Genomic DNA, 27,760 nt, shown 5'->3' on the forward strand with positions numbered 1-27,760 from the left:
TTAACCAGTGATTGTTGTTCCATAAAGCTGTGCATATATATGTCTATAATTACCTTTCAGTCCAAGTTGGAGAAAAACTCATTTAAGTAGGCATGTTGCTTATTGGTGTCGGGTCTCAAAGCTGGGAGATATAAACACGTGAAACAATAAAATTATGGTTTATCTACATAGATGACCGATGCGATCAACGAAGCATGTGTTTAATAATAATTGCAATATTCAGACAAGTGAAGCAGAACACTGTTTTCGAGTTCATATAAACAATACACCATTGTTGGTCAACTCTTTGATCCCTGTATCGTCTATGCATTAACTCATATAAAATGAAGATACCCCATGTTTCTATCCTTCGATATAACTAACGGTTTCATACATATTAACTACATTCTTTATCAGATAAGCCGAAAAACAACAATCAAAATATGCAAATTATACGCGAATTTACATCTAAGGCTCAATTGAAGACGTTTATGTCGCGACCTATGGTTTGTATTTAAGATTAAAGTGTAGCATCCTTTACAATTATAATCCATACACGAGAAAGCTGATAAAGGATTTAAAGGGGAACGTTGATGAGCGTGATAAGCTATATAATTGTATATGCATATAGTGGTAAAGAATTAGCACCTAGACCAGAGATTTATACATACATGCAATGTAAAGACGATGCTTGACAAGTATAATAACTGGGCTCTTTTGATATACAAATATTTAAAATAAATCGAAATGAACACGACTGTTTACTGTCTGACCACAATCATTTTTGTATGAATTGAAATATCGAAATACCGAATGTACCCGGACTTTCAATAGATCCTAACAAAATGGTATGTAATTGAAAATTTGGATATATGGGATATGACAGAAAGCTTTGAAAAATGAATTACATTACTTGAAAAGCTAGCCAAACGAAGTTTTTGCAGCATCTCCGTGGTGACTTAAAACGTTCTTCTTATGATAGGGTGACACCTAACGGGGAAATTAATTAAACATTGACTAAATTTAATTAAGTTTTTCACATAAATCAAAACAGGTGAAAAGGAAGAAAATATTAAAAGGATTTACATTCTTAAGAGATTAATCAATCTTAACACACGTGCCAGTTTTATTTGTCTATTGGCATCTGTCCAAAACATAGATATTTATATTACATACTTGCCCTCGGAGTGAAAGGGTTAACATTTCACTAGGAACAAAAGGATTGGAGATGCCACAATGATATGGACAAACATGTGACAACCCGTCTGTCCGACATTCTTTATATATCATTAGTCTTAGGGACATTCTTCTGATGGTCAGCATGTTGGGCAGAAACTGAGACATGTGTCCTTTGACTACTTCGTGTTATATTAAAAGACATAATGTACTTCCAGTCAAAAACAACACATTGCAAGTTAGTTTAAGCCTTGTCAACACATTTTTGTTCTGAAAAATTAATGATCTTAAGCTTGCACAAGCGTTTGAAAATAATGCTCTTGACCTCTTGTCATGCAGAAAAAGGTCCCTCTTAAAGTGCATGGTACATTCAAGTTGATCAAAGTTGGTTACAGGTTCGATTTTAAACAATTTACCTTTTACTCTAAAAAAATGGACCAAGAAAGTTGAAATATCTATCAGCTTGAGTTGTGTTAGTTTTTTCAAGAGGCTTAAAATGTTTATACCGAAATTTGAACATAAGACGTCCCTGAGTGTCTTGCCAAAACCCCAAGTCGTCGGACTGAAATTAAATGAGATTGGGTAGATAAATACTGTCTGGATTAAAGCGTCTCCTTTCATATATTAATTGGTTGTCGTATAGTCACAATGTTGGTATTGAACGACCACGTATCAAATAGTACTGAGTCAAGTATTTTTACACAAAACAACATCTTCCAATTACTAGACTAACATTTTGAACAAATCCGCAACCTTTTGATCATACCAATGACAAGTCTTTCAAACAGATACATAAATACGCCTCTCAGATGCCCTTTTCTTTTCTTTTTGCATGATCAGAACAATTCATGTGAAATAATTATGATTTTTGATTCGTGTATAATGCTTATGGTTCCATTTCATTTATTTTGTGGATTTTTCAATTAAATATGCACACAAAAATGGGAAATATAATCAAGCAAGAAAACAAAAGAGGTCATTCGAGGATCATTGATTTTTACAATTCAATTTTTTGTGTGTAAATTGTTGACATTTTTAGTGAGAGTGAACAGTATTATGACAAAATATGTACAGGTGAATGCCCGTACGTTCCACAGTATTTGTTAATGATATTAGGGAAGAGGTCAATGCTCTCCAACGTTTCAGTGAAAGTTGTTTAATATTACGCTTCTTAATATTTAATCTAACTAAAATCTGTTAATCCTTTCACATTATGGATACACGACCAATGTCTGATGGCTATTTTATTATGGCTTTTCAATTTGCAAAAGCCATTAGCTCGCGTGTCTTAAAATAACGGTAACGTCTTATAAGACCCACACGTCCAGTACAAATCACGTGATCTTCCTGTTGGACATTTAATTGGTGTATTGTAAAGGTATGTGACGTGAGCTCGTGGCCGACCGATCCCAATGGAAAGGTAAATAGGTGAACGGTTGATTCGCGTGCCCCGACACGGCTCAACACTATACGTTCGTGAATAATTGGAGAAAGACTTCATCTGCGCTCGTGTCAAACGTCAAAAAATGTCTACTAATAGTGACACCGTGAACAATATGAAGAAACAATCGCCAAATGGAACCAAAAGGGTATGTTGATTTTTAAAGTGTAATATTTTAGAAGAAAAAAAGGGAAATTAAGGAAGTCACAATGTTAAATCACAACTTGATTTACTCTATAAAGAAAAGGTTAATGCTAAAGTGGGTAACCTTGCTGAATCAATTTTATTCTTATATTATCATTGATTTTCAAGAAGGATATCATACCAATAATTATTTCTTGGGGACAATATCGTCAAATTTTATATTTATTCATTTGGGAAATTCAAATTTATTATGAATAATTATGATTCTAATGAGATAATTCAATACAACATAGTTTAAAAGTAGAAAAATAACATTATAACTTTGGATTTCCTTCTTCAGTAAAATAATAAAGTAATAAACTTAGAAGATTATTCAGATAGAATCTGTCATTTCAATACGGTGTAGTGTTATGGCGCTTGATACAATAGTGAGAATTATGAAACTCATGTAGTGTCATGACTGATAACATCATAGTCCCTTATATAATAAATATTACATTGTCAACTGACAGAATTTATATGTAATTCACAATAGGAAAGGGAATTTAACAGAATTAGATGTGTCATTAATTTTGTAAGGAGTTATCTCGATAAATCAAAAATGAGAGTTTCTACTTTAAAGATAATCCATTCACAGTAGATATTATTTATTCATGAACCTTATTTATCAACTTCGGGCATCTTCATATTTCAAGATTTGTGACTATGCTTGAAAAGGTTTAACAGGCAATCATTCATCCGATTTCCAGATTATATCAAATTCATTTCATATGTGTAAACGTCAGTCTCGTGCATCAGACATGACAAGATGGTACAATGTTGATCTTGGATGATAAATATAAGTGGAAATGACCAACTGAGATTCAAAATCACGACCATTACGGACTACAGAAATCCAAGGGTTATTAAAAAAAATATCGGGTTTGGCACAAATTGGTAGCTATGTCTAAAACGTTCATGAAAACTTCAAAATTTTGGCCTTTCACTGATATATCAATTTAACCGAAATGGTTATTTTTACAGGGCAACAAGCCTTTGATAGAAAAACGACGTCGTGCACGGATTAATGAATGTTTGATGCAGTTGAAGAATTTGGTTCTGAAAGCCACAAGTAGTGAGGTAAGTTCTCTTTAACACATATGTCTGACAAAACCTAATTTATAATGACATAATATATGAAATTACATATGAACGTAAGAGTACTCAAATTCGTACTCAAGAAACATAGGAGGGGGCTGAATTCTCCCACAGGAATGTTGGCATAAAGAGGATGCCCCTATTTTAGTCAGTTGTCCATAGCTATCCACAAACGCTAAAAATCGTTCACTCACCACCCGTTGCGCTTACATGTTAGCAGAAAATTAGATTTGCTAATAACATGGGTAGGATTTTTTCCTGTTGTCCGTATTTTATTGAGTTAGAAGTTAAGTTTGTAATACATACATGTAATTGCACGTTTAGTTGCAATTGGTCTCAGCAATGAGACGCAAGTACATGTCTCGATGCCTAGTATCTTAATGTGTACTTAAATTAGTCTTTCATGTGAACAGATGAAATGTTTCATTCATAAAAACTATTTATTTTTGAAAAAAGTGCAACTACTTTGCAGCGGAAATCTTAACGGTATACAAACTCTCAAATGGACAATGTGGTATTCTTTTCTACAGTATAATATATTCAAGGATAACTCGTTTTATTTTGTCTTTTTTGGGGCCTATGATGAGAAAAACTGCCCAATTCAACGAATGTTTACTCTGAAAAGTATACCTTGAAGTACTTCTTTTCTTAAGAGGATTTTTTTCGGCTTTCCAAATTCGAACACCTGTGATTCTGAAACAGAAAAATTGCGCTCCTCATTTATTTTACGGTTTTCTCTTGCTGAAAGCTCAAATTTATTCAAATCTTCATACGGGCTGATTCCTGACATATTCCTTTAAAGAATTAGTGTCTTGCTTTCAGAGTTCGAGATTTAAATGTGTTTAAACACAATAGCATGTATAATAGATTTAATTACACTACATTTTCCATTCGTCAAATGCACTATTTATATTTCACTTTGTTTGCTTCATCCAATAGCTTTTGTTATTAAATGATTATGATCAAAGCATAAAAGGATGAACCGAGCGATTTCATAAATTAAATAAATCTTTATGGAAATGCTGATGAGGTCTGTCAGCTTAGATGTCAAAAGGGGACTTTCAATTAATTTTGTTGTGAGGCCTTAAGTATAAACAAACTACGCAATTTTGCTCATTACCGGACTTTCTCCGACGGAAATATTCAATTCCTCTTTCTGTCGTAGTAAATTTCGCTAACAAGAAATAATAATATCTGAAATATATAAAAAAAATAATGAATCTTATTTCAATTCTAAGTTTTAATTTATCTAACTTACGAAATGAATTACTGATAATAATAATGACTATATACTCTCATTTTCTAGCTGAAATAAATAGTTTTGTGAAGTTTATATGACAAACCGTTGACAATAAGATAAATCAGAAAAAATGAACAACATTTCCTTTGTATAATTTAGGGCGTTTTTCGTGTCTGAAAACTCATAACAATTAAAGGTGGTAGCAATTTTCCATTGCATATTATTATAAAAGACTTGGCCATATGTCGACCAGATAATTTGAGTACAACAAATTTGCAAACTGGAAATATTGTATTTGATAAATATTAACAAATATCATGAAAAGACCATTTCGCATACGGACTATGGTATAATTTTTTTGTATGTTTGAATATTGATTACTGGCTAATCCCTAATCAAGGCTTATGATTTAAGATTACCCTGTGTGGTTTATTTTACATATGTAAGGTAAAATCAAAGAATTTTTATTATGAAAAGCAGTTATTATTTGAAAGGTGACGTTATCAGTAATAACCCGGGCAATAGAAAACATATATTCAAAATTACTTTTAAAGACACATCTTATCTTGGCAAAATGAATAAAATAATGGTAAATTACATAGAATTAGAACACGTGTGAAGAGTGATAACCAATTTAAGTTTTGACCAACCAAATAAAAACCTCAATTATTTCTTACATCATTGTTCTTGTAAGATATCAAAAAAGAAACCTATTATAAATAGAGGGGTAGGACTGACATTACGAAGGGGTTGTAGTATATACGTATAGTAAATGTCGTAAGGATCTGTAACAGTCTCAGTAGGTCGCCGCATCAAGACGTAACGCAAATTTATTTAACTCACACTCCTCCACGAAGAACAAAAAAACTATGACATAACTTTATGTACCCTCTTTAAAAGGGTAACTAAAAGGGTACCTAGGTATATGTAATATAAATTGATATGCTTAGAGATAAAAGGGGCGACACTATTTGAATCACACCTGTGGAGAGAAGCTGTCCTCCCATCTTTAATAAGAAGAATGTTGTCAAAGTTTTATCGGTTGTGTTAAACAGTATCAACTTAAATTATTATAACAGCCCTAACGGTTATCGTTTGAGTTTTTAAATCACAGTGTGAGGTTTAACCATCATTTAAATCTCTACTCAGGTTGTTGTTAAATTAACGGCTATAGCATAGCTCCCCTGGAATCTAATCATCCAATTTTCTTGACCAAGCGCTTCAATAAAGTTTTAACCTTTTGTAGAATGGACATGGACTTGGTTGGCTAATAGGTTTGTGAACGATGCTGATCTCATAGAGCAGAAATCTATTCAGAAATATGACGAAGAATATAATCGATATCTTACTTTTAGGAAAATATCTCGTTAAAAATGACACATCATCCAAGTAGGTTAAATTATCTAAATGAAAAGAAACAGAGATGTCAATTTCCACTGATATAATTTAATTCTATTGAAATGTGGTAGACGTGAGAGACCTATAGATTCAATGTAAGTAATTTTGTCCATTTTCGAGAGATTTTCGATGTACGACATGTCAACCGTTCTTGTTATTAAGAGCAATCGATCCGTTAATTTTTAAACAATGGTCCTAATTTATAGTAAATACATACTAATAGTGATATATTTGTTCACAATGAGCTGGTATTAACACCATCACGTTTATTAGTTTTCATTTTAAACAGATCTCTTCAGATGGATAGTTTTTGCTCAGGGGGTAGCAGAGACGTAGTTAGTTCTTGGCATGCTTCTACTGTCTTCGATCATTCCTCAATAAATTGATTTGCCTATTATTTTTATGAGAATTGCTATATCAGCTTAAAAGTACTACTGTTATTCTCAGAAATTATCACTTGGAAATACAGAGGGCATACTTCATACAAAATTTGGGACATTTTCGTTGAAATTTTATGTGAGGGAATTGGCGTAAGACGTAAAGTTTTAAGGAAATGTATCATTCATCTTTACAGTTCTGTCTGAATACGGTAGATTCATTTAAATTGCACAAAATAACAATAGAATGATAGAAAAACTGTTTTGAACAATACTAATTGATGTCTGTTAGATTTTCTATCGAGAAAATGTGTACTGTATTCAATATTTTCAAGGGAAATCTTTTGTTAACAGATAATGTGTATTATTTTTGAAAATAATAAGACAGAAATAACCTTTACTGGCTCTATATTATATATATAGTAATTATTATATAACCCTACGGCTATGATAATGCACGTTCTGCAGCTTATCATCTTGATGAAGAAAGAACAATTATTAAAAAAAGAACTGTCTGCAATCATAAGCAGTTTGTAATCTTAGGATGTTTTTAGTTGTAGAACAGAAACTCGATTTAAACTCAATGTCCTGAATCAATAAAACAGTATATTGTTTTATTTTAAATTTTCAACAAAAAACGTCTCGGGAAGGGAATAGTTATGGAATTAAAGATAGCTTTTACCTAGTCGAGGTTCTGCAAAATGCAATACGAGAAGAAATGTAATCATTTAAATGAAGATAGGTTCAGTAAATGATTTGAACTAATGTTCTACTAAATAATTACAAGTTCTGTAAATGATTTGAACTAATCTTCTACTAAATACTGACAAGTTCTGTAAATGATTTGAACTAATGCTCTACTAAATGCAGACAAGTTCTGTAAATGATTTGAACTAATGCTCTACTAAATGCAGACACGTTCTGTAAATGATTTGAATTAATGTTTTACTAAATGCAGACAAGTTCTGTAAATGATTTGAACTAATGTTCTACCAAATGCAGACACGTTCTGTAAATGATTTGAATTAATGTTTTACTAAATGCAGACAAGTTCTGTAAATGATTTGAACTAATGTTTTACTAAATGCAGACAAGTTCTGTAAATGATTTGAACTAATGTTCTACTAAATGCAGACAAGTTCTGTAAATGATTTGAACTAATGTTTTACTAAATGCAGACAAGTTCTGTTAATGATTTGAACTAATTTTCTACTAAATGCTGATAAGTTCTATAAATGATTTGAACTGTTCTACTAAATAATTACAAGTTCTGTAAATGATTTGAACTAATCTCCTGCTATATACTGATAAGTTCAGTAAATGATTTGAACTAATGCCCTATTATATACTGATAAGTTCTATAAATGATTTGAACTAATCTCCTGCTATATACTGATAAGTTCAGTAAATGATTTGAACTAATGTCCTGCTATATACTGATAAGTTCAGTAAATGATTTGAACTAATGTCCTGCTATATACTGATAAGTTCTATAAATGATTTGAACTAATCTCCTTCTATATACTGATAAGTTCAGTAAATGATTTGAACTAATGTCCTGCTATATACTGACAAGTTCTGTAAATGATTTGAACTAATGTCCTTCTATATACTGACAAGTTCAGTAAATGATTTGAACTAATGTCCTGCTAAATGCAGACAAGTTCTGTAAATGATTTGAACTAATGTCCTTCTAAATACTGACAAGTTCTGTAAATCATTTGAACTAATGTTCTACTAAATGCAGACAAGTTCTGTAAATGATTTGAACTAATCTTCTACTAAATGCTGAAAAGTTCTGTAAATGATTTGAACTAATGTTCTACTAAATAATTACAAGTTCTGTAAATGATTTGAACTAATGTTCTACTAAATAATTACAAGTTCTGTAAATGATTTGAACTAATATTCTACTAAATACTGACAAGTTCTGTAAATGATTTGAACTGTTCTACTAAATAATTACAAGTTCTGTAAATGATTTGAACTAATGTCCTGCTATATACTGACAAGTTCTGTAAATGATTTGAACTAATGTTCTACTAAATAATTACAAGTTCTGTAAATGATTTGAACTAATGTTCTACTAAATAATTACAAGTTCTGTAAATGATTTGAACTAATGTCCTGCTATATACTGACAAGTTCTGTAAATGATTTGAACTAATGTTCTACTAAATACTGACAAGTTCTGTAAATGATTTGAACTAATGTCCTGCTATATACTGACAAGTTCTGTAAATGATTTAAACTAATGTTCTACTAAATAATACAAGTTCTGTAAATGCCATGTCTCTTCTGTAATCACAATTACTGTTTATTTCATTATAAACTTTGAACTTTAATAGACGCTCACGTATGACGATTCTAGACGTTCTGCGCGTGACATACTACAAATTGACACGTGTAAATTCTGAAGTTAATTCGCTAGAAATGAGTTTGTAAAGAGAAATGGCGGTTTGAACATTCCGCACGTCGACCACGACGTTTCCAGGTGTGCATACCACGACAACTAATCCCCGAGTAAATATGCTCTAGTCTTATAAATGTTATTTACTATCTTGAAGACATTTGACGTTATCAGCGTTGTGAGTTGAAGTTTGCTTTGATATAAGGAATATATCAAGAGGTTAATAGTCAATTCTGGGGAGCGGGATTTGTACGGGATTATAACAAGATCAGATATAAAGATTTATAAAATAGAAAATAGAAGTGATTTAGAATTCTAATATCAGTCTTCTTTGAAAAATGTGTAATTACTTTGAAACACATTTGAAACTGGGATCACGTTAATAAATATATATCACCTCATTTTAATATAAATATATTCTTTCTTTCAAACAATAACAAAATATTTTCATTATTAAAAAAAAGTTCACCACTTGTATTGATGCCACTTTACGATGAGGTTACGCAGCACGGCATCCCTTTCGGAAAATCCACTTCTGTTTATTTGTTGGCCTATAATCCCTTAACCAAATGCTGAACTAATATATCACAGAATCAAAATACAAAATCAAAATCCAACAACATGCAATAAAGAGATATATAGACGCATATACACATTCTTATTGGAAAACACATTGGCACCAACAGATCCCATACAGAAAATATCACAGAGAGATAATATAGTTTTTATTTTGAAAGAGATGAAGATCGTGTTTGTAAAATGACCCATTGTCTGGACTCGTGGCCAAAGGGATGGATGGATGGTCTACATTGCTTTTACCGGCGTTTAGCATTCGTAATCCCAGTTTTGTATTACCAGATAAGTGAAGTGCTTGATATTTCATTGTCTCAATTGATTGTTTCAGATGGCGAGAACTGGTAAATTAGAGAAAGCCGATATACTGGAAATGACAGTTGAATATTTGAAGAAAATCAATAATCCTAGTAAGTTTGACATATATTGTTCTTGTGTCACTGTAGATAACACGCTATAAACTCTCGACATGTTAGGTTCATCTGGACTTCATTTTAACCGTACAAGTATAATTTATTTAAGCCAATGCTATATTTTTGTTGAAGGATTTGCAGAAATCAATAGCTCTTATTTAATTTAACTAGACTTAAACTATATAAATAAATTGATAAGATACCCATGGTAATTCTTTTTATCAAAGACCAACATAATTATCCCGAATTGTGGTATTATACCCAAAAATATGAATTTTGACAAGAATTGTTGTTTTTGTTAGTTCCGTAGAATCACCAAAAGACAGAAATAGACATCCTTGGTCCTTGATGGATGAAATTAATGAGTAGATAATTAGAACTATGTTCAAATTATAAAATGCTATACTAAAGGAATAGTAATCATTTCAACTAATGTCCATAGTTAGAAATTAACTTAGTTAGTTAAATTTAATAATTTTTGTATTTCAATGTTGACACGTTTTGTGCGTTTCACACTATTTTGTGTTGTAATTATTGTTGCAATTTAACTGTTAAATGCTCGACTGCCTCTTTTGTTTGTACCATTATCTTAATTTATTGTGACCTAGTGAAATAACAATTTTCACTCTCCACAGAGAAAGGCCTTGGGCAACAGGGAATCAAAGTGACATAAAATTAATTGTGCAATCAACATAATTTTTAAATGGTTACTTTTCATACTTTGACCCAACTGCCAGAACTCCACTCCAATCTGGACACCAAAACAATTGAGCGTTAACCAGTTGAAATTTGCCGCAAGGATCGTTGAAGAGATTTAGCTCCTTTTTCGAGTCTATTTTATTAGTCTATCTATTATATCATACTCCTAGAGCGTAGGTTTGCATCCATGGCTATTGAAAAAATGATCGAACTCCAATATATACAACATCTCATATGACAACACTATAAACGGCCTCGCCCTCGGCTAACATTGTATGTGACTACTCAGTGAATTATTTGCAGCATTTTCTACTTCATATTTCTTAAACTCAGATGCAAAAACAGGTTGAAAACCATTGTCTTCCAATTTCTTGAAGTTTTAGGTTGAACATTATTATCTGTTTATACTTTAATATTTGCATTAAATTATCATTCAGATATGAAATTGTATTTGCGGAATTACTGGCTATTTGGATATCATATTTCTCAATAATTTCTAATCTTATCGACTTTTGTGTCAGCATTTAAATATGAATAGCTGCAGACATGATTGGTCGAATTAGTTGATGATTTCTATTCTAGTATGACGAGGCGTTAGAAACTTTCTAGTTATTAGCAGAAGCACAGTGTTCGGTGCGAGATTATCGATATAGTATAAATTTCAGGAAGAATCGTGTCCATATGGTCAAACTCGTAGCTCGTGTATATGTAAGGAACTCCTAAGAATAACTATAACTATGTTCTGACTTTTTACTGTTAGAGACAATCTGCCGCGAAATTTATATTGAAGTGTATTTTTACTGCTTTTATATTCTTTCGGTGGTCCGCTTATTGTCGGAATCTGTACCAATCCATTAATCTTGGTCAATCATGACTTCCAGAACACAATAATACTTAGACAGAGAGAGGAATCGGACAGCAACAAAACTAGAATAAAACAACAGTTTATCAACTTTAAAACTTTCCTTAAAAGTTGCAAGTTGATTGACCTTCTCATCACAATAGTATTTCTGTGCAAAGTGAATTGAATGTCTTCTATTATGGATAATCAAAATGATTTGGAAGAACAATACATTTATCTAATTATTGCTTTAGTTATAATACTGATTTTTGTTAGCTTATTTCTCAACATTCTGCAAGTATTTGTCATGCTTAGAATTAGCAAACAGATACATGTTGTGGATATGCCAGTATATAATTTGTGTATTGTTACCATTTATTATACCACCGTTGTTCCACCAACCATGGTTTTTGGTTTGATAGAAGGTTACTTTGATTTTAAATCGCCAGCCCGTTGCAGCATAATTCTTTACATTATTATATCAAGTTCTATTGATCTCATGTTTGGACATCTTTTAATATCCATTGAAAGATTCATAGCGGTAGTATTTCCCGTCTTACATCGAATCAGATTGAATAAAAGAACCATGTTATATTCATGTATTGCCACTTGGTTCGTAGGATTTGGTTTCATGGCGGTCGTGATGTCAATTTCAGAAACTGTTACACAAAATGAATCTGAATTTACATCGAATAAAAAAACATCGCAGCGTAACAATAGCTGTGCGGAAGAACAGTCTAACACAGGACATACCATCAACAACACACTATACTTAAACAATAATACACATTGTAACCGCTCCAGCAATTGCGTATTCAACGATATGCCGAAATATTTTGGAGCTATTACCATTTTTATTGCGGGAGTGATATCAATGACACTGTTTCAGAAAATAAGATTGGTTCATAAACGAATTACACCAAACCAGCATGGAAGTCAGGTGAATCGTACAAACTTTATGATGTTGATTTTTAATGTTTCGACAATCATGTGGGTTCTTTTTGGACTCTACATTTTAATAACCAATATATTAATCCCGAATCCAGGTCTTTACATCAAAATGTTAGTAGTGTATTTTGTAATTTTAAGTCTAATGACGAACTTCGTTGTACATTTAAAGAAATCGGCACGATTTCGAGAAGAAATCAAAGCTATGAGTCGAAAATATTTCTCATTTGTACGACAAAGAGATCGTAAAATTGCACCCAGTTCATCTGAACCTACCACTAAGATAACCTCAACGTCGAATTCCGACACTATTTACCATCATTAGTTTCTATGGTTGGTTCCCACTCTTGTGCGATGCCTTTCAAACGCCATGATCGACAATTGGTAGTTCTTCGTGGAAATTCTCTTAAATCCTTAAAGTTACTCATACGTTTTGACACGATTTGTTGCTATCGTATGAAATCTGTTCACGATTTGTAAATTTGAGGTGTTACGATCTGATATTTCGTTCAGATACGATCACAGACGAATCTATGCGTTCGCCAATTACAAGTGAGCTTTCTGGACATGATTCATGGGTGATCACGATTTGAGCTACGACTAGAAATCGACAGATCACGGCCGTGCTGTTTCTTGGATTTTGACTGACCTCAAGACACCGCCACTATTAAGACCACGATTTCAATCGTAAGGCGGATCGTGATAGTGAGAACCTAGCAATAGCAAACAGAAAGACTGCGCTTGATCAAGTTCTTTGTGTCTTATTTTTTTGACATTATAACTTAGCTAATTGAACCTCATGCAGTGCGGCTGTAGGTTGAAAATTAGGTTATTAATTGTATGACGAAGTTTGATTTTAAAAGTTACCACGAAAGCATTAAATTGAGGTTCTATTAATAATTTTGCAACAACACCTGTTGAGATATACAAATTTAGACATTATAAATTGAAATCTAACTGTAAATTACAACATACTATTTACAAAGGGACGTCATGTACATCAATTTTAATATCTTCTAGACTTAATTAATGATTATAACACAGATGAAAATAACACTTTTATTATTTATTTGACGTTTAGACAATATGACAAAATGTCCAAGCCGTAACAGCGAAACACTTTTACTGTTAACAGTTACCATGTTTGTACTTTATTGTTAACAGTTACCATGTTGTTATTCTATTGATAACAGTTACCATGTTTGTACTTTATTGTTAACAGTTACCATATTGTTACTTTATTGATAACAGTTACCATGTTTGTACTTTACTGTTAAAAGCTACCATGTTAATACTTTACCGTTAACAGCTACGATCTTGTTACTTTACTGTTAACAGCTACCATGTTAATACTTTACTGTTACCATGTTTATACTTTACTGTTAACAGTTACCATGTTTGTACTTTTATTTATTAGCTTTGATTTTTAATATAACCACTTAAGATAGCTTGCCAGGCAAGGTAATATACGCCCACTGGCAGCTTTAATTTTAAATAAAAATATTTGGCAGTACAGTAACAATTACCAGTATGAAACATTCAACCTTCAGACATACTTTTGAACTTTTTGGGGCGATACCGAATAATATTACCAAGTTTCATCAAAATCTGTCAAGAATTGGGCCTTCTAGAGTGTTTACATTGATTTTCTATAGGGTTCATCCTTGGGTGATAATAAACAATTTCAGCAAGTTTTGTCAAAATCAGTAAAGAATTGTGACTTGTAGAGTGTTAACGAGCTAAAAATCGAACGCGTTTTAAAGAACAAGGGCAATAATTCATATTAAATATTTTTCGATTTTATTGATTTTCAATAGGATTCATCCTTGGGTGATAATAAACAATTTCAGCAAGTTTCGTCAAAATCCGTAAGGAATTGTGACTTGTAGAATGTTAACGAGCTAAAAATCGAACGCGTTTTAAAGAACAAAGGCAATAATTCATAATAAATATTTTTCGATTTTATTGATTTTCAATAGGGTTCATCCTTGGGTGATAATAAACAATTTCAGCATGTTTCGTCAAAATCCTTAAAGAATTGTGACGTGTAGAGTGTTAACAAGCAATTGTGGACGGGCGGACCGATGGACGGACACGGGTGACGGCAATATACGCCCCACATTTCACGTGGGCGTATAAAAATAGGGTCTAACGACAGCCCTCTTGAACGTTCGTCAAAACAACCTAACACGATAGCGTCTCATTAACCAACGAAATTCTCACCCTCTCAAGCACTGGCATTTTGTGAGGCGGTGTTTACCAGGTTAGATCAAAAGGTTAATTTGACGAACGTTCGTTTGCGCCCAAACAAGTGTCTATAAATGAAAGCTCATTTAAAAAAACGGTTGATCGCATTTAAATTAGACTGGTTTGTACTTTGACAATTACAATGTTTGTATTGTTCTGATGTTACTTTCATACAAAGTTTACGAACTATTATATGGTTGTATGGAACTGTTATATAGTGTATTTTATAGATAAACTGTTGGCGTATTGGAATTATAGAGAAGGACAGCTATGTCAAAATTTAATGTTGCAATGGGTTGTTGCTGGATAAGAAATTTTTTTCGCAGATTTTGAAAGACTTCGAAAAGCCTTGATTATGGCATATTTGATTTTTGGGTGTCTGTGTGTATGTGTTGTAAAAGGACAAAATCTGGGTCTTTTTGTCTCTTAAATAAATAAATGAAGATAATAACTCCAGACTGGTCATTAGTGGTTTTACAAGTGAAAGTGATCCGTATGGAACAATCTATGTATTAGCAAGGAAAGTGTCAAATATATATCTAACTGACGTGACTTGTATACTTTTGAATCTTTAAAACGTCGAGTCCTATATCAGACATTGAATAGTGATGAATACTATTGAGGGATTATCACTAATCCAGGCTATTATTACTAATCCGATATAAAGTTACCCGAATCTCGATGTTAATCCTGTGGGTATATAAAGTAACTTTATAACAATAGTTGAGTGTCGAACATGAACTAAATAAATAACTAGACATAACTAAAATAGGACTTCTAATCTCGAGTGCTTTAAAGAAAGTCTTATTTCAGATTTTATAAAACCTATACTACTGTCCATGGAAAGACAATGGTATCATATTTGTATTGTTTGTCTCTATATACCAATTACAAGTTAAACTTCAGTCATATTGAAAAGAAATAAGTTTTTCAACCTATTTTCCCTTGATTAATAAAGTCTTTATTAATTAAAATTTCTTTTCATTACATCTGACGTGATCTGTCATTCAAACTTTCCGGTTTACAATATTGACAAATGAACACAACATTCATAAATAGGCTTATCTCATTACGGGTTTTCAGGTTGAAAATCTGTAGTTTTGTAAAATGCTGCTGGCATCAGTTGGTGTGAACCATCAGCGACAATCTCATGAAAATGCATATCTGAAGGTGTCGTTTCGTGTTTTTCATTTCCACGAAGATCTGACGAAATTATTAGGTATCTCATGTTGAATATAGCATTAAACCAATCAAATGCTCTGTGAAAGAATATTTTTGACATTTTTGGAATTCTTGAATACATTTTAACACTTAACCAGTGTTATTGATTTTGATTGGTAAGCATATTACTTATGACGACTAACCATGATATCAAAAAGAATTTTATTAGATCAAGTATGGCAATCTAAAGGAAAAAAAAAACAAGAAACGAAACATCAAGATCTGGATTAAATCAGATTGCATCAATGGCAATGTGGATCGAAAGACAAAGGCGCATAACAGGAAATTATCAGAAATGAATGTAAATTAATTAAAAGCAATCACAGTCTAAGCTGACAATAGAATTCATGAACCGATAAACTATAAGCTAAATAGATAAAACCACTGATATAACTGAGGATGGAAATATAATGAACAAATATCTGCTTTCAGATGTTAATGTGTAATACGGGTGTTAATCTTACATGAATACAGTAGAACACTGTGTATCTCAGTTATAACATTGTACAACAAAATACAATTAGCGGGAGTCTGATTCCGTAAACCTGCAATTAACCACGTAAATTGATTAAATGAAACACATTTCTAAATTAGCCAGTAGTTCTACGTCATATTGGGAACGTAAACAACAAACATGGTCGGTCACAAGATGATTAAATGTTTACAGGAAATATTAATTCTTATATAATATTTATGGATATGGGCGAAGTCAATATACTGTGGCGATCCTGAAATTTTCTATTTTATTAATTTAATTTAGTAAGAAACGAATATTAGCCCAAAAACCCAACCTTATTAAGGCAGACAACACAGTTTTTTCTGTATTTAGAGATAGACCCTTGATGGACCCACCCCGGTAATTCATTTGCCATGTTAAATCTTGAAATACAACCAATCTCGTTGAAAACTTGCCAATATGAATAATCTTGAATAAGTCAAACTGAAAGTAGACCACTACATTTTATCAAGTCAAAAAATAGGCTTGTAAACACCCCAAAAGGGAGGGAGAAAGAGGATTTCTCTTAATAGATGTAAGCAGATGCCTGTTGTTTTCCGATCTATATACCTCATCTTTGGCTACCTTGTTTGTTCTATGTAACTAAAAAATAGAACATTATCTTAAAAATTATGTCTGACCTCACCAATGGTCTGGCACAAAAAATTGAAAACCAATAAACCTGTTTAGATCATGTTACCTTTTCTTTATACTTTCAGATTGTAAGCTGTCCGATTCCAACTATTCAGCAGGATATGAGAAGTGTATGGAGGAACTCGTTCAATTTCTTGACAAATCAAATGGATTTAACCCAGAAATCAAACAAAAAATAACTAAACATTGTAGAAATAAGCTGAATGAACGCTTATTGACACCGAAAATGGAAGACCAATTAGACGATGAAATGGTTTCAACAACACATTCTCGACTACACGATGACATAAGTGAAAGCGAATCGGAATCCATGGACACTCGACCGCCATCAGCATCATTATCAGAACATTCAGTACCCCAAAGCGGACCAAAGGACATAAAAGTTGAAACAGGCACACAATCTGCTGCGATTCCTGAATCAAGCTCCTCGGCAGCAAATAACGTGGCTAATTCAATAAGACTGGTGTGTGGTGGTGATATTTTAATTTTAATGAATAACCAGCCGAGTGATACTGTAAATAGTTTAAACACAAATCAACAAGTCATTCCTGTCGTTTCTCGCGCCTCAAATACGTCGTTTCCTATCCAAAACATTCTAATACCATATAGTGCGCCATCAAACGTCCCCAATATACCTTCGTATAATCTACTGGATGCCTCTAACCCAACGTCGTTACCTCTAACAACGGTTGTACCTGTTGTACCGAAATCTGAAGTGAGTGTACCAGTTTTCAATGGAGTCAACGTTCCTAATAATAACTTGAACTGCCCTACCTTGGAGCCAGTTTGGCGACCGTGGTGAAACTACTTTTATTTTCAATGTTTTAAAATTATGTTTACGAATAGAATTTTATCATAGATCAGATATGGAACAGACATCCCAACATGTACTTCATATTTCTTTTTTATGTTTAAAAGGTCACAACATTTAAAAGGGTATGTTGTTCCAGACCAATACATTTACCTATCTCTATCAGATAAGTTCAGACGTCTTTATTACGCAACTCTTGAAGTTGTAGGCCTATAATGCTGTAACCGAGACTACAATTCCTTGATTCATTTTCAGAATTTCAATGGTATGGATTAGTTTGCTCGTTACGTTTTTTCTCCATATTGAGCTAATTTTTCCAGGGCAGCTGCCTAACCATTGCTGATTGCTGATCAAGATATATACACAAGCCGACAACTTTCAAATTGGTCATCGGAGGCTGGAATACAGGCGGATGTTTCGGTCTATGATGCTTTAAAAAATAGGGGACAGAGGGCTCTTATTCTCAATTTTAATCAATGTTAATAATAAAATAACCGCGGTGAAGCTAAAGAGAACTACTATGCTTTTAGATGATTAGATATATTTACAGTGAATATCATAATGTTATTTATTTTTTATATATTGTTATATTTTAAAGATATATTTAATATACTAAATAAAGTTTGCATTTTTTACTTCTCCTTGGAAGGTAAGCCTACAGTGTTCACTTCGATAGAAAAAAAGAATCAATATCACAGATGTTGAGTAGGCTAAGGCTTCTTATGTGTCAAGCTACTTGTTCCTTTTCTGTGGCTTACTTACTTCTTTTTTTAGAAGAGCGACGTGCTGTTATGGCTTCATCTCTGTCATGAATTTCTACGCGATCTTTCAAGGATCCATGTTGTGATGGACACACCTATAGAAGGACAGGGTGGTCTTTAGTAAATTCCCAGTTATGTCTAGTTACGTGACAGACCTATAGATTCAATATAAGTAATTTTGTCCACTTTCGACATACTAATAGGGATATATTTGTTCACAATGAGTTGATATTAACACTCCTACATTTATTAGTTTTCATTTTTAAACAGACCAAGAACAAGATATGACATTTGTGATCAGTTCCTTCCCTTCAGCTATTTAATTTTATTATACATGTTTCCATGAGTTGCGTCCCATGAATTTTGTTTGTACGTTTTTATTTTTTTTTATCATGTTTGATTATATGCGGGGCATATGAAGGGTGTGGCGCTAGGCAGAGTATGATGCTTACTCCTCTAGACACCTAATACCACTTTTATTACGAAATACTAACACTCTTATATTTGATATAGGCTACTTCCTCATGTAAAAATTAGTATCTCCCATCAGATATTGTAAAATTATTAATAGAACTCCAGTTTGTGCCTTCGTTATAAATTCTAAAATCAAAATTAGATCGACATAATATTAAACCTACAACCACACTGTATACCCTTGTACTAAAACGCAAATGTGTGAATTCTAATTTTATTGTTTATTGTTTTCTTCAATAATCTGTCCAATTATAAAGAAAAACCCACTGATAACAGATCAACACAACCATACAACAGTCTAACATGAAAACATGCCACACTTTACATGATAAAAACATAAAAAGGTATATGTTAACAGTAGAATACAAACATGGTAGCTGTTAACAGTAAATACAAACATGGTAACTGTAAACAGTAAAGTACAGACACAGTAATTGTTTATGGTAAAGAATAACCATAGCAACTGTAATAGTTAAGTTCAAACATAGCAATTGTTTACAATCAAAGTACAAACATAGCAATTGTTTACAATCAAAGTACAAACATAGTAATTGTTCACGGTCATGTATAATCATCGTAACTGTTCACACGAAAGTACAAACATGGTCAAGTTCAATCACGGTAGCTGTTTACAGTAAAGTACAAAAGTAGTAATTATTTACAGTACAGTACAAAAGTAGTAATTGTTTTGTACAAACATGGTAGCTGTTCACAGTAAAATATAAACATGGTGCTGTATACAGTAAAGTACAAACAAATTGTTAAAAGCCACACTGCATGTTTATATTACAAAAAATAAGACACAGCCAACGTGATCAACCGTATTCTTTCTGTAAGAAACTACCGAAAATTAATAGTGCTGCAGCTCGACGTAAACATTATGTTGGTAGCAGGAACAGATGAACTTGGTGCAATTTTACGATCTTTGTGTCGTACAAATGGGAAATATTTTCGACTTAAAAGCTTTATTTCCTCTCGGAATCGTGCTGATTTCTTCAAATGCACCACAAAGTTCGTCATTAGACTTAAAGTTACAAAATTCACTACCAACACTTTGATGTACAGACCATGATTCGGAATAAAAATATTGGTTATTAAAATGTAGAGTCCAAAGAGGACCCACATGATTGTCGAAATATTAAAAATCAACATCATAAAGTTTGTACGATTCACCTGACTTCCATGCTGGTTTGGTGTAATTCGTTTATGAACCAATCTTATTTTCTGAAACAGTGTCATTGATATCACTCCCGCAATAAAAATGGTAACAGCTCCAAAATATTTAGGCATGTCTTTGTAGACGCAATTGCTGGAGCGGTTACAATGTGTATTATTGTTTAAGTATAGTGTGTTGTTGATGGTATGTCCTGTGTTAGACCGTTCTTCTGCACAGCTATTGTTACGCTGCGATGTATTTTTAGTTGATGTAATTTCATATTCATTTAGTGTTCCCGATTCCGAAATTGACATCACGACCGCCATTAAACTAAATCCTACGAACCAAGTGGCAATACATGAATATAACATGGTTCTTTTATTCAATCTGATTCGATGTAAGACGGGAAATACTACCGCTATGAATCTTTCAATGGATATTAAAAGATGTCCAAACATGAGATTAATAGAACTTGAAATGGTAACGTAGTGAGTAATACTGCAACGGGCTGGTGATTTAAAATCAAAGTAACCTTCTATCAAACCAAAAACCATGGTTGGTGGAACAACGGTGGTATAATAAATGGTAACAATACACAAATTATATACTGGCATATCCACAACATGTATTTGTTTGCTAATTCGATGCATGACAAATACTTGCAGAATGTTGAGAAATAAGCTAACAAAAATCAGTATTATAACTAAAGCAATAATTAGATAAATATATTGTTCTTCCAAATCATTTTGATTATCCATAATAGAAGACATTCAATTCACTTGTCCAAACCATCTAGTTAAAAAACACAGTAACTTTATCCGACAATTGTTTTGACAAATTTATAACCATGTACATGCTGTAGCGTAAACTGCTGTCTTTGGTTCGAAATTTGTTGCTGGCCGATTTTTTTCTGTCAATATATCATTGTGTCTTGTAAGTCATTGCTAATTACGCTAAGCTTAAATGTGTTGTATAGATTCCAATTAAACGCGTGGTCACCATGGAGAAAATAAAAAAATATAGTAGTCTGATGTACACGTAATTATACATTTAAAGGCCGATGGCCTAGAAATTCAACCAGTATAATATCAAAGCACAAATCAAATATTCTTACGAAATACCGTCTTTCGAAGCGAATTCACGAGCTACTGGTTCGGACACGATGTGGACACAATTCACGTCCTTTATTTTCTACTGAAGCGATAATCACGCACCGGACATCGTTCGTAGTCTATTAGCACCTTTCATTCTGTTTATAACGTGTGCTTTGAGATTGTGCATAAGTTCCAGCAGGAGACTATCTAACCACTGGCCATACTATTGTTATTCGACCTATGTTGTCTGATATCTAAATAACCTGCAATGAAATTCCGGGTCTAAACACTAAAAATAATCAAGCCACATGTCCAACCAATCAAATTAATGCTTTGTAAAATAAAAGATTTCCCACTAACATTAAGATGGCATTCTGGGTGATGAAATGACAACAAGTTTAGTCAGGCTTTCATGTGACATATTGTAAAGTTTTCTACGAGCTTTTCTTGAAAAGGTGTAGAGGGTTGAATTTTATGTTTTAACATGAAAAGAGAATGCAAATGAATACTACAGTCCGATGAAAATAACACATGACCGAGTCGTTAAATACAGTTATCTCCCTTCCATTGACAAATCTTGAAACTACTGCAACTTCGACCCCTATAAATGAAATGCGTAATCAAATTTGGTTCATGTCGTAGGAAACTGCTATAGTACCTGGTCAAAGACGTTTTAAAGTATATGACGACCGCGGAGGATAGCAATTGAGCCAATCGATGTAGAAAGCTGCCAAAAGAAAAGAAAAAAAAAATCTTCTGAAAGGCGATGCTTTCTTTCACAATTATCCTCCCGCCTCTATAACCTTTGCAGATACCAAAATCTGATTAAATCTCATTAGTTTTCACGTAGAAAGCTCCAGGACAAGAAATGGGCTCAATTCGAGTCTTACATGTATACGTCGTAAAATATTTTTGAGGCGAATCAATGTTTTGATATGTGTTTTCTACGGGAGTTTTCGTCAAAAAAATAGCGGCGTTTTAATTTAATCTGAATCCCGTTGAATTTAATTTGCGGTTATTTCCCTTTAGTCATTGATACAACAAACAGATTGTTTCATGTCACCAATGGAAATTTCTTTCCATGTAAATCACGACATTCAACCTGACCAATATTTATTGACCGCATGGTGTCCAATTGCCTGTAGGGTGTTCTTTAGGTATGGTTTGGAACATTTTTAAAGAATGTTTTTTATGATAATAATGTGTTTTTAGTCTACCAATCTTTTTATTCTTAATTCCTGGAGCAGCCATTTTTTGTGATCACGCTCAAACCATTATCTGTAACCTGATCTACGTCCCAAATTCCACGAATAAAAAAGTAGAGCGTTCTTCAGACAACTCCGTAAGTTTCATCGACCCCTCGATTTTATTGTGCTACCATGTTGCAGCACAGTAATGTCGTTATGATAAACTTGACAGGATACAAAAGCCGATTTGGCATAGTAAAAATTCTCAAAAACTCTCTGGCCCATCCATATATCATGTCCGAGGAACAGGACGGTCCGGATTTATCAGGCTACCATCCCATATAAATGCATCACACCCATATATTTTAGAAATCTGCATGGATAAGCCAAACTTTCAGACTCAGTAAACGAGTCACTTTCCTTCTTTTCCACTTAAAATCCGGGTTAGGCGTTAACTAACTATAGTCGATATAAACACTTTCAGAATGAATTTCAGTTTTCTGGAGAAATGTTCGGCTGCAGCGTTAAAATATTGATGTATTATTTACTTCGAACAAATGTTGGTGGTGGGTTCCAATATTGCTCGACGTTTGAAATAGATCATCTTTCCCCATTATTCCAACCGATTTAGCTTTAAAAAGGTATGGGTAATTGGGGAAAAATTTTAGCCAAGAGGTTTGGTCAAGGTCTCTTAAGCCGTTATCAATGGCTGTTTCATAAGGGTCATAAGTATGTTTCGAATATATAGGAAGACTTAATACAATTTCATTTGTCAGCAGACAAAGCTCCCACGAAAAGTAAACGATGTCTTAATATTGACATAAACTTAATCTGAGTAACCTAAAGAACATATGGTGTCCACATTTTATGGTGTTCCTTCTTAAATCATGTGCACACATTTGAATTACGTCATCATTTAATGTGATCTTGTCAGTTTTTATGGAGAGAAGTGTTTGTTCACTTGTTGGATTTGCATTTTAAATGTAGAAAATGAATACCAATGGCTGGGTTTGAAGAGGGCAAAACAGGGGTGATGGGTGAATATGACACGTGACATGACAATTAAGCACGTGGTTCGGAATAATCTGTTTATATTAGTGTAATGGGATAACTCAGATATTGTTGATTTTATGAAGGGTAACCGTATGGAAACATTTTGAGTATGCAGGGTGTGTTGGTGACATGCATGACGGAAGGGGGTTGACTCATCTTACTATTTCCTGATTGTTTATAAATAATTATGACCTTGATATCTGACATTTCTCATTATGGAAGAAGAGAATTACTATCACATGTTCGTGTTTACGACATTATTGCAGTTGCGTTTGATAATAATATTTCTTACTCCCGAAATCTTAGTCATGAAATTTATTAATGGTCTGGTTTCAAGAATCCATGAAAGAATATTTCCCTGTTTGAAGTAAACTATTTTACAAGCAAAACCCGATGAAAGGTTTTCAGACGAGGGGTGCATCTTTTAGTAGAAAAAATGTCCCTAATATATATCGATGGGTTCATTTTACTTGCTGGGTAGGATTGGACACATCATTTGTGGATGTCAAGTCGTTACATTAAACAACTGTCAATGTCAATTTGATTTTGAAACATATTCATTGTCAGTCGTGCATTCAAACTTACACGAGCCATTTTGTTAACGTTTCATCACAGTTGTTAGTCACTGGCTGTTCTTTTTACCAAGGACATAATGGTCAATACAACATAATAATAGACAGCTGGTCAGTTCGGACATCTGATCACTAGTGGTCAATCACATTCCGAAAAAATAAACAAATAATTCCGACGAGAGTAATCCGCAGGTTGATCAGTCGTCAGTTCAGATTAGAAGCAGATCGTCATTGGAGCAGAAATATTACGTTAATGGTAGTATTACCACATTCAGATAGAACAAATGGAGCGTAAGTGCCACTCATCACTTAGAATATTAATTAGAAAGAAGGATAGTCGACACTTGAATCGATTACGTCATATCCTCCATGTCATTTAGTTACCAAAGTAAACAAATATGGTATAACTATTTTTTCCTCAATGATCTTGAAATCCATGCCTTATCCTTTCAAACGGGGTAATGACATCGGACAACCTAATGGACAATCTATTCGGAATCGGATCAGCTGACGCACAAAGAGTTTGTTGTAATGACAAGCGTGGCATTTCACCTGCTTCAACACGCACGTGTTCCTCTTTTTCTAAAAATAACAAAATTATGACCAGAGATAGCACCAATCAATGACTTGTGGTCTGGTGTCATAGAAGAGCTCGTAAAACATTAAAACATCTGCAAGCACGGGCAGCATTTCAAAACCAGAACACAAACCAACTAGAAAGCCTACTAATGCGATTGTCTGTAAAATACCAAGAAAAAAGAATACATTTTTTATTTGATACCCATAACCTGGCCAGTTTAAATGTCAGTATGATGTGATTTACTGAGGATTAGATTCAGTAAATCGCTAATTATACTGGACTCATATCGTTGTGTCCAGGTAACATAATGCTAATTACAGGTGTAAAAAGCCTTGCCTGAATGGTGATTTATCGAAGTAAAATTTGAAGTGTAGCTTGACTAAGTACGTGTCACTCACGACACTTGAGGTAAAATAATATCACCCTTTATAACCCCCTTGTCTTAAATAACACTAATCTTTTTTGTCAATTTCATCAAATTTGGGGTCTGAAAACCCATTATGTTTGAAAGCAGACTGATATATTCGAGAGATCCAGGAATTAGTTACTAGTTTGAACGAAAAGTCAGTTTTTCCGGCCCACATAAGAACTTGATCATTTTTTTCTTGACCAATGACTTACATGTAAAGAATGTGCCCCAGTCACAACTAGCAAGACACCAAATTGAATTGGTGGATTTTGCGCGACAAAAATTAAACTCAAACAGATTAATCTAAATTTCAAATTAATAAGATACGATGAAAAGAGTTTCCTCCCTTTACTAACCAGAGTAATAAACGTTAAATCAATTCAATATTTTGGCAAACTTGTGAGATCTTACTATAAAGTACAATGTTAATGCGTATTTTAAATCCCTATGTAAGATTTGAACCAAAATTCCCACACCCAGCGTTTTCTTTTAGTTATATTTTGTAGTCAAATTCAAACCACTTGAAATGTGAGCTTTGCATTTATTAATGCAGTTTAACATGATATTAGTGCGACCATATACCTGTCACCGTACATACTCTACCCTTATCAGATAGCCTCAAACAATTAACAATGAGTGGATATCGCTATAGATTAATTGTTCGGTGCATGGTCATGGGATATCCGCAGCTCATATTCAATATAATTTCAATAAACGTTGATCCTAGTAAATTGCTAATGACTAGGTGTAAAAAAAATCGGAGTATTTATATATTGTGTGGTTATCTCAAGCGCCCAACCCAAGAAACAAACAGTATCCTTGTCATTTGTTTAAATTATATTTTAGACTCTAAATGCACCTTCATCTGCAAAAAAGAAGAAAAAGACCCGATTTTCAGATATATCAGCCGATTTTGTAGAAATCATGTATTGGAAGGAAGGAAGTGTAGCTTCATCTTATGAAGAAATGGATACAGAAACACAGACTTCATTTCATTTACAAACGTGGCCATCGCTAAATAAATGAATTTACATCCATTTCAAAATATTTGTTGGTTTAGTCCGAATAATCCTTAAGAGAGATTGCGATTGAAGCACTTGTTTTATAAGCCAAGGATCAAAGTCTATTTTAAGCTATTTATTGACATGGAATCCAAATATGCTCATTAGAACTCCTACAATGCATGGTTGCCATTTCAATTCAGTGATCATTATCAGATGTGATCTTAAAATCTTTCCAATCGTATCCATGTCTTTATATCTCTTCCAGTGTTATCATAAGCATGTATCAGATTTTTATTCAAGATAAAAGTTGACAGACATTGAATATAGATTGTATATTTATGTAAATTAGACCTTTATTAAAGTGTAGATGAGAAACTCAAGTTAGTTTTGCTTGAGAAAACATGTAAGACGAATCGAAAAACAAAAACTGTAGTGTTTAGAATTTCTACCACTTTCCCACGAGTTGGGTTGACTTTATCTTTCCATCGGCACGTGGAGAATATTAACCTCTCAACCTTTTTGTCAACTGTTAGACCTGCGCGCGCCCAACTTTCAACCATAGGAATGTGAACAAGGGTCGCGTGGGAAGAGATGGTTTAGAAGTTCATCGCACATGTAGACTTGTTTAATCAAGTTTCACACAAAAGAAAATGTTTTCTTAATATAAAAAATGTCTGGATGAGAAAAAAATGTATTTGAATTTTAACTTTTGGTAAACCGACATATTCCTTTACAACTCCAGTAAAATCAATGATGTGTCATCCGGTATTCCTGAAGACGTGTACTTTCATCGATGAACTGGTCATTATGCCAATGTAATGGGGTTTTAAAACTTTCGAATTCAAGATACATGTAATAAGGTATCTCAGAAAAAAATGTCTATAATTTAGCAAATTTGTGATTGCTTGTTTCTTGTCCTTTCTCTTTGATAAGGTTTCTCATTTTTTCCCCAATGTACCAATTTTGAGTATGGGATCCTAGCAAGACTAAACAAAGTGATCCTGCATTTTCAAGATCTACTGTTGATGATTAAATAAAACAAGTTTGTGAAAACCAATATTTTTGGCTTTTGCTTGTTGAATATGAAAATGTAAGCCAAAGGATCGGAATGGTTCGGTCTATTTGAATGGCGATGCCACTTGTTAACTGAAGACACTGGTGTAACGATATGCCGATAACTGTTGAGACATGTGGAATACCAGTCTATATTTCTCATGAACTACTCTATCCTGTTGACTCATTTTCCCGTGGTAAAACTTTTATTT

The 27,760-nt window shown here is 33.2% G+C and overlaps 1 protein-coding gene across 1 annotated transcript; it reads left to right on the forward strand.

Moving 5' to 3' along the window:
• Positions 1-2,681: 2,681 nt before the first annotated feature.
• On the forward strand, positions 2,682-18,196 carry LOTGIDRAFT_153818 (hypothetical protein; the record flags this gene model as incomplete). The annotated part of the gene is made up of 4 exons (XM_009059826.1): positions 2,682-2,744; positions 3,764-3,859; positions 10,207-10,285; positions 17,460-18,196. 4 exons carry the CDS (start codon positions 2,682-2,684, stop codon positions 18,194-18,196), a joined length of 975 nt encoding a protein of 324 aa, XP_009058074.1.
• Between the last annotated feature and the right edge of the window lie 9,564 nt (positions 18,197-27,760).

This window comes from Lottia gigantea (assembly GCF_000327385.1).
Source record: "Lottia gigantea unplaced genomic scaffold LOTGIsca_4, whole genome shotgun sequence".
Lineage (NCBI taxonomy): Eukaryota > Metazoa > Mollusca > Gastropoda > Lottiidae > Lottia > Lottia gigantea.